We start from the raw sequence: 13191 nt of genomic DNA, 5'->3' as shown, positions 1-13191 counted from the left end.
TCAGCGATGCTGCTGTGGCGCCTGCGATGGACAAAGAACGGGCAGCCTGGGGTATTCAGGGGGCCGAAACACATGACAGGTGCAGTGGCCCACTGTTACCCGCCAGCCGGCAGAAGGGTCAGCACTCAAATGTGATCGCTCAAATGGTGAGGCATGGAACTGGCAGTGACGTGCAAGTGCAACTTGACATGCGGGCAGAGTCGTTGAAGGATCGGGATCCTTTCCTAGCTATCGAATATAAAGAGACTTGAAAGTCTGAAAATAGAAATAGCCATCAACCCCTCCAAAATTGAAGGAGACTGAGGGGACTTGAAAGTTAAAGTTGGCCATAAAAACTGAGGTATGAAATGTAAATCTAACGTCCGGGTCTAAAAACTTGCACAGCCGTTGTATTTCGCCATACCGTACTAAAACTAGACAACCGTTCACGTTGTATTGGAACGGTCCGGAATTCTGTAATTATGCTAGGACTCGAAAGCCAAACCCGTCCCTCTTTGAATTCAAAACGTTGATTCCCTTCGCCACGCTCGTCTAACCCGGGTACATCCCATACCAAACGCCAAACCAACCTATCCTAACCTAATCCCATTACTCGATCAAAAAACAGTCAACGCACTCACCCACCCATTCTTCAACACCTCAAACACCAACCCCGGAAACCCATACAACGTCGTCGTCGAATCCTCCCCCCGTCCCTTACCCACGCCCGGATTCGTCCCGCCGCTCTCCTCCCACCCACCAAGCAGCTCACAGCTACTCCCGGGACTGTCCCCCCAGCCGCGGTTCAGCACCATCCCTCGCTGTTTCTGCTGCGCTTCCGCCTCCGACGGGTATATTGACTTCCACTCTTCCCGCAGCCGTTCCTCGATCTCCGAGAAGGGGGTTTCTGAGGCGGCGGGATCGCCGTCGCTTGACTCGGGCGTCGCGAGGTATTCGATTTCCCAGCGGCAGCGCCGATGGCGGTTGAATGGGTAGGATCCAGGTACGTTGCCGTGGAGGATGACTTTGGTAGCGACCAGACGGTTGGCAGTGGTGGACTTGAAAGCGAGTTCGGAAGGCTCAGAACTACCGTTACCGTTTTGTGACTGTGACGGGGGTGCTCGAGATGGAATAGTCGGCTGGGACACGAGGACGTCGAAGCCCAGGTAGAAATAGTTGTAGAAGCATTCGCCTGAGACGTTGGCCACGAGACCGTCCTCGACAGCCTCGTCGTTGGATTCGTATTCGTCCGAAGGAGGGTGCGAGGACTGGTCGGTGTCGGTGAGATCGTCTTGCCGCTTGAGATCGTTCCCATTGGGACGGCCCGCAGTGTTACTAGCAGCACGTAGCTTGTGGATGTACATGCCCTGGTCGTTCTTGCGATAGATGGCATCCGGCGGGCCCAGCTCAGCGACCAGTCGTTGCGGGGTAGTCTCGCCGAGGACGATCCAGAATGAGCTGCTCGTCCACTTACGAAACAACTGCAGCTTGCCACCCCCGTGGATCTTCACGAGCGAGACTTCGTCTGGGCATACGTCCTTGCCCTTGGCAAGCGGCGCGAATGCCTTGACGCTGGGGAGAATCTCCGTCCACATGTTCTCGCGCGCCTGTGCCCACGAGTCACCGCTGAATACGGCCATGGAATTTGGGATCCCAGTCGAGGGGAGCAGCGACACTACATCCTTCGATGGCGAGTAGTCCTTCTTTTGCATCGGAAATGTGAAAGCCACACCCGGGTACGACAGCACATACACCTCTGCAGCTTCCATGTATTCCCCATCATAAGTCGGCCCCAGGAACCGTTGATAAATATGTCGAAATGTGGGGCCGGGCGTGGCGTCAGCAGCGGGCGCGTCGTGGGAAGCTGGCCGGACGAGATCGCGCTCCTTGTCGTTGGCCGGCTTGAGGAAGATGTGGCTCTTGGTGAAGTCGGTTACTTCAATCAAGCGCAGCCGCTGCTCGGGGCCATCAAACCGTAATCGTATCCCGTTGGCGGGCAGACCGAGAATGACGGGCTCTCGCACCGGGTCGGTCGGCGTGTGCATCAGTTCGAGCTTCGGGAAGCGTTGGGGCTCGGCCTTGAGGCGGGTCAAGACATCGTGGAGGGATGCGCCGAGCACGAGGAAGCCTAGCGCCCGGCCGGGATGAAGCTGAGCCGAGAAAACCGAGGTCATTTTGGTGATGGCGATAATCCTTATTTGTAGTAATGGGGTGGTGTACTTTCTGGCTCGTGGACGATGACCACGATAGAAAGAGGGAAGTACCTCAGAGTCCCCCCGGCTGCCTAGATAGCTATTGCGGGCGGGGCTAGCGGTGAAAGCGCCCGTCCGTTGAGACAGGGCGCAACTCGATAACGGTGTAGAATGCCGATGACTATTTTATCTCAATTACAGTTTTCCGATAAAAGCAAAAATAAAAGGATGGTGAAAGTGTCAAGTCGCAGTTGACAAACGCACTGAATGCCCGAGAGTCGACTGCCCACCACATGACCGAGGCAGCTGGCCGTTTGGACGTCATCCGGCAGGCAAGCTGACAGGAAGCTCGAAGCGGAACTCATGGAGGGGCAAGTGGGGCTAGCACCTCCACACCCCTGTCCCCTGCGACAACCCCAAATCGGCGTGTGGGGCGGTGGTTGCCACGGCAATGGCCTCTTCCGGTTCTGCATGTTTTGTGTACCGCGCCTGCAACACCCCTGCAAATGTTCCCCTCGAGCCACAGACAGCCGTGGCTGCCATTTTTGACGCGCCCACCATTCCCACACAAATGCGCACCGCCCGCAATCACCATCCCCCTGCCTTTTGCGGAACAAGAGACGGGAGAAACGCGCCCAAGACTTCAATGCTTGGACTTCCCACTATAACTCTTTTTTTTTAACGACCGCGATTTACGTTTTTCCCAACCAACCAAACAAACCCCGTCTAAACACACCGCCAACTTCCCCAACCAACATCACAACAACCAACGCGATCCCCGCTCCCAATGGAGCGCAGACACACCTCGACGGCGCCGCCAACGCGGTCCGCCGCCGGTGGACGATCCAGCATACGGCCCGGGACAACACGAACAGGCTCGGCCGCGCCCCCCTCCCGACTCGGCATGGCCCGACACGCAGCCACCTCGCGACTCGCGCGCGCCGCTTCTCCAGCCGAATCTCTCATGTCCGTGGCGACTTCTTCCGCTGGCGGCGGGAAGCGCAAGGAGCGCGACTTTGACCCCGACGACGGCGAGGCTACCAACATCAATGTCGTTGTGAGGTGTCGCGGGCGGAACGAGCGCGAGGTGAAGGAGAATAGTGCGGTGGTTGTGCGCACTGATGCTACGAAGGGAAAGCTGGTGCAGTTGTCGATGGGGCCGAACTCGGTTAGCGACAAGACGTATAATTTTGATCGGGTGTTTTCGCAGGCGGCGGATCAGGGTATGGTGTTTGAGGAGGTGGTGAAGCCGGTTTTGGATGAGGTATGCGAGATCTCCTGTGTCGAATCTGGGACTGGATGGAATAATGACTGACGAGACAGATGCTCTCCGGATACAACTGCACAATATTCGCCTACGGGCAAACAGGTACCGGGAAAACATACACCATGTCGGGCGACCTGACGGAGTCCATGGGGATGCTGTCCGATAATGCCGGCATCATCCCTCGTGTGCTCCAAGCCCTGTTCAAAAAGCTCGAGCTGGATGAGCAAGAAAACTCAGTCCGGTGCTCGTTTATCGAATTGTACAACGAAGAACTTCGGGACCTCCTCTCCTCGGACGACAGCGCCAAACTCAAAATCTACGACGACACCTCACGAAAGGGCCACTCGACGACCATGGTGCAGGGGATGGAGGAACGGTACATCCAGAACGCTGGCGAAGGCCTCAAGTGGCTTCGGGAAGGGAGCGTCAAGCGGCAGGTGGCCGCCACCAAGTGCAACGACCTGAGCAGCCGTAGTCACACGGTGTTCACCATCACAGTGTATGCGAAACAAAAGACGGAGAACGGAGACGATTTTCTCATGCTGGGCAAGCTGAACCTGGTTGATCTGGCCGGCAGCGAGAACATCCAGCGATCGGGAGCGGAGAACAAACGCGCGGCCGAGGCAGGGCTGATCAACAAGAGCTTGCTCACCCTGGGGCGCGTCATCAACGCCCTCGTCGACCGCAGCCCGCACATCCCCTACCGAGAGTCGAAACTTACCCGGTTGCTGCAAGACTCGCTCGGTGGCCGCACCAAGACGTGCATCATCGCGACCATCTCGCCGGCCAAGAGCAACTTGGAAGAGAGCATCTCGACCCTCGACTACGCCTTTCGCGCCAAGAACATCCGCAACAAGCCGCAGCTGAACGCGCTCACTAACAAGAAGACGCTCCTGCGGGATTTGACGATTGAGATTGAGCGCCTCAAGGCCGAGCTGATTGCGACACGGCAGCGGAACGGGGTCTATCTGTCGAACGACACGTACGAGGAGCTGACGGTGCAGAACGAGTCGCGGCGTATCCTGACGGAGGAGCAAGGGGCGAAGATTGAGACGCTCGAAACGAATCTCAAAAACAAGCTGCAGGAGCTGCTCTCGGTCACATCGAACCTGATGGGGCTCAAGAAGGAGCACGAAGGGACGCTAGCCCAGTTTGACGAAACCAAGGGGGTGCTGGACCAAACGGAAATCGTGCTGGCGGCTACCAAGAACGCGCTAGCTGAGGAAACACACATCCGCAAGGCCCATCAGGAGACGGAAGAGCAGCTGGCCGTCCTTGGCGGCGACCTCCTCAACACGCTCGAGAGGACAGTCGGCGACATTGACGGGCTCCGGGCCAAAAGCCGGCGGAAATCAGACCTGCACAACCTCAACCGCAGCACGTGGCACATGTCGCAGGCGCACGTGGCCGATATCACCGAACTCGTGGAGGGCCGCATCGAAGAGTTTCGGCAGGGGCAGGAAGAGCACATCTCGAGCGTCTCGCAGCGCATGCAGATGTTTGTTCGGGAAGAATTAGAAAAACTGTCGTCGACTCAGACCTTTCTAGATGAGAATCTGGCGCAGTTTACCGAGTCGAGGACGCAACTGGTGGAGCAGCAGGCGCGGTCGAAGGAGGAGATGGACACGGTGCTGGAAGAAATCAAGGTTGTTCGGGACAACGTGAAACAGCGCGTCGGGGAGAGCCTCCAGGCCATTGCCGCGGCGGCCGAGCGGATTGCCGGGGATGTGCTCAACGAGCTCGGCACGTTCCACAGCCAGCTGCATACGTCGTACAGCTCGCTGGGAAAGGACTTCAAAACGGTGTTTGAGGAGCTGCTGCGGCACATCCGCGCCCAAAAGGTTGAGTCCGATAGGCTCAGACACGAGCTTGAAGAGGCGAGCCACGCCATCGTCGAGTCGAACGAGTCGGCTTCCACGAGGATCCAGGAAGTGCTGGACGAGGAACGGGCGCAGGCGGCGACAGAGCGGCAGGCTCTGCTCTCGCAGATCACGAGGCTTATCAACTCGCAGGCCGAGCTCCAAGAGTCACGCCTTGCAGACAAGGCCGCACTCGTCCAGGAGTCGATCTTGGACTCGAACAAGGTGTTCCAGGGTAGCATGGCGGAGTATTCCACGGGCATGAACTCGTGGAACGAGAAGGACGCCAAGGTGGTCGAGGAGGTGACTAGCTCTAGGGATGCGCTTAAGACGCGACTCAAGGACGACTGGACGGTATGTTTTCACTTTTGTATCTTTTTTTTGGATATTTGCATGGGCTGTACTAATACGCGTCCACAGGTGGCAAACAAGCACAGCACCTCGATCCAGGCAACCACCAAGTCGGTCCATGCCGAGACGGTACGGGTTGTGGAAGAGCAAATCCAAGATCTGGACGCACAGATGCAGGATCTCGACGACTTTGTGTCACGGGCCAAGACCCAAAACGCGAGCCACCACGGCCAACACGGGGAGTCGGTCCAGAGCCTCAACATCGCAGTCGAACAGTCCTTTGCCAACATCTCAGGCCACTTCAAAGAGACCTTCGGCCGCGTCCAGGACCTCGGCGAGGAGATGGACACCGAGGCGCAACATCTCGAAGACGCCCTCGGGCCGCTCGATCAACACGTTTGCCAGCCCCTCTCCGAACTCCGCGAACATATCCAACAAACCGAGCTCACCGAGTACGAACCCACCGGCGAAACCCCGGCCAAAGTCAAGTACGAGTTCCCAACCGACTTGCCGCGGACGAGTGCCCACGAGGTTCTGCTGGCTGCTATCCGTGGCTCGCCCGTGTCGACTCCGGTTAAATTTACGGCCGGCAACAGCAGCAACACCAGCACGCCAACCCCGGCTGTCCTGCCAGATCTCGACCGGACGCCAGTGCCCACACCAACACGCCCAACGACGTCCGACAGCCAGCCGGAAACGGAAGGGTTAAGAGAAATCGACGTCAACTTAGCGGGTGCTACCCCAACAACGGGGTCTATCAACCTAGCCTCCTCCGGCCCATCCATCCTCTCCCCCCCAACCGTATCATCAACCGCCACTGCCACCGCCACCATCACCACAACAAACGCCAACACAGGTGTTGATTCAGCAATGCCCCTACCAGTCTTCAAACAAGCGACGTCGAAGACAACAAATGCGCGGACGAGATCGTCACGACTGTCGAAACGAGCGGGGCTGATGGCGGACGGGGCGGAAAATATGCCGCCGCCGCCGATGCGGAGTTCGACTAGGAGGAAGAGTCCCAGGTTGAGGTGATTTTCCGGGGTATCTCGGTGAGGCGGGGTTTAATGTTGATATGAGATGCGGTACTGGGGCGTTTGTGTTGTTGCTATACGCGGTTTGTTCCTTTGTTTAGTTGCGGCTGGGTTGGAGGCTAGGCTTATCTATATTGGGCTTCGTTGGACGTGGTGTGTGTGTGTTTGGTTGGATGGATGACTTGGGCGAGCAGTACACTTCCATGGAATGAATGGAGTTGGGGCGTTTTTAAATGTTGTCATGTCATGATTCCGGTGGTTTTATTACCTTACCTGGGGTCAGCTGGGTTGGGTTGGGGCTGGCTAGGTTGGGGCTGGCTAATTAGGCTGGGCGGGCAGTTTTGTTCTAGGTTTGTTAGGGTTACTGAGCACCGATATCGATACCCCTTCGTACGGTTCAAGTTTTTTCTTTGCGTTTTTATTTTTTTGTTTCTTGGGGAGGGTTCTGGGAAAAGAGGTGTGAAAGGATAGTTGAGGAGAAGAGAATAGCAAGCAGAGTGGTGTGGGATGTTGATTGCAGAAAAAAGACAGCAATTTTAGGTTATGATTACCATGACTGGGTTGGGTTGTGTGTTCTTATGGTGTTTGTGCTATGTAAGGTGGACTTGAGGTGAGGTATTCGCTAGCTCACTGGTTTCGATGGATCATCCTTTAACGAGGGCATGCTCGATTTTTGAAAGCCAGTGTGAGCATAATGGTATTGGGGGGCTTGCCGACTCTGTTCTTTGAGGTTCCGTCATGGATTCTCCCAAGACCGCCGAATGGATAATGAGGATGATGGTGTTGAGAACAAACAGTACAAGTTATCGGAAATGTCAGAGAACTCTACATCTGATATCCATCTTAATGTAAGACCACCAAAGACCTTCAAATCAGGATCGACCACCTCTAAAAGTGGGATTTAAAGGAGTAAAAAACATCACTCTAAACAACAACGAAAAACAAAACAAAAGGAAAGCCCCAAAGGACTGTTGTATCTTGACAAGGGTGAGATTCGAACTCACGCCCTTTCGGACCACGGATTCTCGGAGAGAAGACGATTAAGGGTTTGCCTTAACGTGGCGCCTTAGACCGCTCGGCCACCTTGCCGTTTGATGTGACAATTTGTTGGAGACGTCAGGTTCGAGAGGGGGGTTATGGGATGAAGCAAGGTGGGGGTGAATATTTTTTTTTCGTTCTTGGTGGGGTTGCTTGTTTGGGATGGTGGGGTTATCTGCTCGGCTGCCGAGGCCGCAGGGAGAAACTACGATGTTTCGCTTGGAGCGTGAAAGTCACGAGGATAATTAAATGAACGGGTGATTGAGTATTATCTAATTCGTGGTTGATTTCAATTCAATTGAAACTCGTCTCGAAAAAAAAAAGTGGTGGTGGAAATTTTATGGTAATATATTTGTTTGGGGGTATATAACTCCCCGGCGCAATTCTGGCTTGCAACCAATACACCATCGCAGCGAGCCGCCTCCTCGGTGGTGTATAGGTCGATATGTGTACCTAGTTGGATACTGCCCCGGGCCGAAAGACCGACCGGCGCCCTGTCTGACCACATCTCGGTTCTTTTCGAGTTCGATTCCTGTTGGGAGGAACATTTTTGGGGTTTTTTTCCCTTTAAAAAGGAGCACGTGTTTGGCAAGAGCAGTTGCCGCCCGCTCCTTCCACTTTCATATCAGACAGCTGAACACAACCCAACGCAATTTCCTCAGTGCGAGGCCAGACACGTGCAGTGGGGCAAGGAACCCGAGGAATCCGAAACTATGGGACACTTCGGGCGGTACGAGTCGAACCCAGAGGAAGGACTAACACGCCATGATGCCCGAGCAAGTCGTTCACTGTCCACTGGCCATCCGGCCGGGACCGAAGTGCAACAAGTCACGAAGTCGTCAGCTGTCACGGAAGGGGTCGATTAGAACCTGAAGGAGTCGAATCCAAGGGCGCGCCCTTCGATTGTACCTTGTAACCATCAGCCTTCAATTTTACCCGTGCAACGGCTATGATTGCGTACAGCAGAGCCTTACGCTGTACAGATCACAGCTCTTGTCCTCCCGAAGCCGGCGAGTTGCGAGCTGCGGGCTGCGGACGGCTCCGGTGAGTCGCCCGGCCAAGCTCGCCGAGCACGGATTGGGGTAAGTGGCTGTCCGGGAAGACGGACACTACCTTAGTGTAGGGCCGACGCAAGACGGTAAGTAGGGCGGAGATAGGTTTGGAGAAGCGGGGAGCGGGGACCGACAGCGGGGCCGGGAGCAACGTCTTGGAGAAGCCGATTCGACCGGACGGGTGTACCGGGGCTGGGCATCGGGAGGGGTTGATATCCGCCGTCCGCCGATTGTCGCTTCTGTTTTTGTACGTCTGTGTCTCTGGTGTTTGTGGAAAGGGGAGCCGAGCTCGATTAGAGGATAAGTAAAGGGCGTCTTGGAGAGTTTCTTGTTTTTCCGTTTCTCACTTCTCGACATCATCGAGAGCTTTACTTGTTTGTTCACTCAGATCATCAACATCACTTTGACATCAAAACTCACTTCAACAAACTCATCATCCTAACACCACCCACCTCACACCTCCAACATCATCCACCAAACGTCATCATGGCACCCACCAACCCCGACTACACCACCTACACCACCCTCTCCTTCGACTGCTACGGCACCCTAATCGACTGGGAACGCGGCATAACCGCCGACCTGGCCCCCCTCCTCACCCACCTCCCCCCAACCCACCCTTTCCACGCCACCCCGAAACTCGCCCTCCTCCGCTTCAACGCCCTCTCCGAACACCTCTGGGCAACCCAGCCCAAACTAGCCTACGACGCCAACCTGACTGAGGCCTTCCGCCTGCTCGCTCAGGAGGTCGCCCAGGAATCTGGAATCAAAGGGCCGCTAGTATCGGAAGAGGACCTGCAGAAAATCGGCACAGGTCCCGGCCGCTGGCCCGCCTTCACCGACACGGTGGACGCGCTGAAGCGGCTCGGCAATCGATACAAGCTGGTGATTCTCAGCAACGTGAACGAGGCCAATATCGCGCGGGCGGTGGCTGGGCCGTTGGCTGGAGCCCGGTTTGATGCGGTGTACACGGCCGAGGCGATTGGTAGTTATAAGCCGGCTAAGGCAAACTTTGAGTACCTTTTTGCTGGGGTCAAAAAGGAGTTTGGGGTGGAACGGCCCGCGGCGGATGACGGGGAGAAAGGGACGAAAGGGGGGCTGTTGCATGTGGCGAGGAGCTTGACGGCGGATGTGGTGCCGGCTACGGAGCTGGGGTTGAAGACGGTGTGGATTGCTAGGGGCGGTGATACGCCGGAGGGGTATGGTACGGGGGGTGATTATCTGAAGTTGAAGGGGGAGGGGAAGGTTGTGTTTGAGGGGGTGTTTCAGACGCTGGGGGAGTTTGCTGATGAGGTGGACCGGCAGTTTGGAGAGAAGGAGCAGAAGGAATAGGGGGTCAGCCGTAGAAGGCTGCTATGACGGTCGTCGTTCGTTCGACTTGTTTTGGTTTTTCGAGTCCGAAATATCAGCATCATTTATTTATTCATTTGTCCTCATTCCTTGTCGCATTGATGTGCTCGTCTGTCTTCCAAAACCAGTACAGTCCCCACGGAACCAGCCTGCCAAGCTCACAGAAACGAATCCAACTCCTCCGACGCCATCCTCGCCCTCTTCGCCGACCTCCCCATCCTCTGCCGCTGCCGCATATCTTCCGCCCGCCATCCTTTCCGGAACTTGATCGGCTGTAGAAACCGATCCACGTGAATCCCCCCCTCCATCTCATCTGCACTGTCTTTCTCTTCATGTTCGTCTTCTTCTTCCCCTTCTACATCCTCGTCACCACCCTCGTCATCATCGTCTTCCGTCCGACCTTCCCACTCACCATCCTCAAACCTCGACCTCGACCTAGACTTAGACCTAGACCTAGACTGGGACCCCGACCTCGGCTCGGCTGACAAAACCCCCCCACCAGGCAAATACCCCCCATGCGTCGTCCGCAAATGCCGCGTGAGATTCGACCCCTTAGTAAACCCCTCAATCGCCCGCGGACACTTCGGATGCGGACAGAGATGCGTAGCCAGCCCTGGCGTAGCAGACCGTCTGCGGCGTTTGTACCCCGCCGAGTCCCCCTCCTCCACGGCTTGGTATGCTGGTTCCGTGGGGTCGGGCGTGCGGTTGTCGTGAACGGCTTGGAGGTGTCTTTCGAGATTGGATTTCCTGTCGAATGGCTCGATGGAGCGTCGACAGCTAGGGTGAGGGCAGAATAGGAGGCTTGATAAGGGCGTTGTTGGGGTGGCTGATCCGGTGCGGTGGTGCTGAGACTTATGCTGGCGACCTGCTCGTGTATTGTCGGGGTCAGATTCATCAGACTCGGATGATGACATTCCGCTCGTTGGCTTAACACTCGAGCGACGACTAACCGCTCGTAGCTGGGCCAACTTCAGCTCTTTGTCGGAATCACCATCTTCCTCTGACGACGACGGAATGGGTTGTCCCGGGACATATCGGACCGTCTCGACTCCAGCCATGTGACTACCAGCCATGTTGCTACTGGGTATCACGGCAGACGTAGTTCGCGGATGCAACGTATGCATCGTCATCTCCTGTCGGAACAGTGTTGAGCACCGCTGCGTAGCGCGGGCAATGACCTTGGGTGGGAATCCTGCTAGAGCGGCGGCGCTCAACACATCCTTCCAGTTTCGTAGACCCCATCTGGTAAGAAATTTCTCCCGGTTGGTTTCGGAAGAGACGCTCGAGCCTCGAGACCGTGAGCTCGCTCGGGAGCTTGCTGGTGAGCTGGCGATGGACCGTGTTTGTGACTGTTGCCGCTTGTTGGCTTTGATGGTCTTGCTGGCCGGGTGGGATTTGCTGGCCCCCTGAGGTCTGATTTGGCTGACCTCTGTCTCGGCTCCAGATTCCGGCTCTGAGGCCATCGATAATACCGGTTTCTTCTTCCTGTTTTTCCGGGCTATCCGTAGTCGCATCTGGTGCTCTGTTTCCCCTTCCAGCAGAACCCGTTCTATCCTAGGTCTTCCGCGTCCCCGCTTCGTTGGTTGTGGCTGCGGTGTAGGCGTTTGTACAGACGATGACTTTTGAGGGGGTTTTATCGGCATCTCTCCATCCGTCTCGTCTTCCTCACCAGTCGAGGACTCCGACAGGTTGCCCAGTCCAGCCATACGCTGATTATGCAGGATCATAAGCGTCGCATCCAGCCGCGACATGATTTGCCTTGCAGCTGGGCGTAGAAGCGCGTACGACCGCTCGTCGTCGGCCGAGAGCGTAGGCGTGAAAGATGGCGAGGCCGCTCCGGATGTGCCACCTCGCCGTTTACCGCTTCGCAATCTTCTCCTAGATGATGACGGGGCCGCGTCCGTCTCGTCGTCCCACCCGGTCGTTTCTCCCACGTCCAAATCCGTTTCTCCCCCCGTTGTAGCCCCCCCATCATTGTTCTCAACCGACTTCATCACCCCCCCCTCTTCATCCCCTCCCGTCCTCAAATTCGATGAAGCCAAACCCGCACCCTGCAATCTCCCCCCCAACCCCCTCTTCCGAAACCTCTCCCCCGCACACCTCAACATCCCAGCCGAAATCTCCTCCTCCAAATTCCTCCCCACAAACGCCGGCTCCTCCTCCCTCCGAAACGTAAACGGCTCATTAACATCCACCGCCCGCGGCATCAATCTATCCCTTGGCACCTCGGCCGCTCGCATCGGCCACGCCGTCCACGCTTTGCCCAGTTCCCACCCACCATCTACATCCACATCAATACCTGCCTCACCGTCCTCCTCATCTCCCTCGCTTGCCCCGTTAGCCCGCCTCAACCCCCTCCTCAACCCCAGCGCATTAAACAAATGCGCGCTCAAATCCCCCCGTCTCACACCCTCCAGCGCATACCAAGCCTGTCGGTCGGTCGCTGTCCAAGCCATCCAGGTTGTGGCGGGGCCGTTCCAGCGGTTGGGACGGTGCGGGTCTGCGTCGGGGTCGTCATCGTTGGTTGCGGTTGTGTCTGCTTGGGAAGTTGGGGGGGAGGTGGTGTCGTCTTGGAGGTGGTCGTTTTGGTCTTCATCTTCTTGTTCTGGGGGTTGGTCTTGGTGCTGTTCGTCTTGGTGGGTGGATGAAGCAGAAGGGGGGGATGAAGGGGAGTGGGGGGTTGATTTGAGGGTAGACGGTGGTGCTGAGCCAGGGCTTTCTAAATCGTCCACTGGTGAGCTTGATATTGAGATGTGCGAGTGCGAATGCGAAGGTGGATGTGAGCGTTGGCGTTTGGATGGTGTTAGCGGAATGCTGGCGAGAGAAATCGGGTCTTCGTCGTCTTCTTGGTATAGATCTCGTTGGATGTTGCTCTTAGCATCAGAATTCGAGTCCATATCCATGTCGGATTGGCCGGATAAACCTCCCATTTTGTTGGGCGTGTTGCGATTTGGAGGGTTGGTGTTTGAACAAGTGGAATCTGAATTTTGGTGTAACAGGAAAGAAGGTGTTGAGTACTGTATGAACCGCCGGGTTGCAGCGAGACGAAGAGAATTCGACAGTGAGAAA

The 13191-nt window shown here is 56.3% G+C and overlaps 4 protein-coding genes and 1 non-coding gene across 5 annotated transcripts; 2 read left to right on the top strand and 3 right to left on the bottom strand.

The window, feature by feature from the left end:
* Positions 1–596: 596 nt before the first annotated feature.
* Positions 597–2153, bottom strand: C8A04DRAFT_36371 (uncharacterized protein; the record flags this gene model as incomplete). Its single annotated transcript, XM_062783505.1, has 1 exon — positions 597–2153. One exon carries the CDS (start codon positions 2151–2153, stop codon positions 597–599), a length of 1557 nt encoding a protein of 518 aa, XP_062638175.1.
* Positions 2154–2958: 805 nt separating this feature from the next.
* Positions 2959–6683, top strand: C8A04DRAFT_27528 (kinesin-like protein bimC; the record flags this gene model as incomplete). The annotated part of the gene is made up of 3 exons (XM_062780319.1): positions 2959–3435; positions 3495–5651; positions 5718–6683. 3 exons carry the CDS (start codon positions 2959–2961, stop codon positions 6681–6683), a joined length of 3600 nt encoding a protein of 1199 aa, XP_062638174.1.
* Positions 6684–7661: 978 nt separating this feature from the next.
* C8A04DRAFT_t58 lies at positions 7662–7771 on the bottom strand. The gene has a single exon. It is a non-coding gene; the product is annotated as a tRNA-Leu (tRNA).
* A 1487-nt stretch (positions 7772–9258) lies between these two features.
* On the top strand, positions 9259–10104 carry C8A04DRAFT_11160 (Haloacid dehalogenase-like hydrolase-domain-containing protein; the record flags this gene model as incomplete). The annotated part of the gene is made up of 1 exon (XM_062776862.1): positions 9259–10104. One exon carries the CDS (start codon positions 9259–9261, stop codon positions 10102–10104), a length of 846 nt encoding a protein of 281 aa, XP_062638173.1.
* Positions 10105–10280: 176 nt separating this feature from the next.
* On the bottom strand, positions 10281–13019 carry C8A04DRAFT_11230 (uncharacterized protein; the record flags this gene model as incomplete). The annotated part of the gene is made up of 5 exons (XM_062776887.1): positions 10281–10462; positions 10622–10923; positions 10975–11480; positions 11550–12127; positions 12167–13019. The coding sequence occupies 5 exons, from the start codon at positions 13017–13019 to the stop codon at positions 10281–10283; spliced, it is 2421 nt and encodes an 806-aa protein (XP_062638172.1).
* Positions 13020–13191: the final 172 nt, after the last annotated feature.

The sequence above is a fragment of the Dichotomopilus funicola genome, assembly GCF_033296635.1.
Source record: "Dichotomopilus funicola strain CBS 141.50 unplaced genomic scaffold C8A04scaffold_21, whole genome shotgun sequence".
NCBI lineage: Eukaryota > Fungi > Ascomycota > Sordariomycetes > Sordariales > Chaetomiaceae > Dichotomopilus > Dichotomopilus funicola.
The sequence above is the reverse complement of the archived record's forward strand: the minus strand, read 5'-3'. Positions and strand labels throughout refer to the sequence as shown.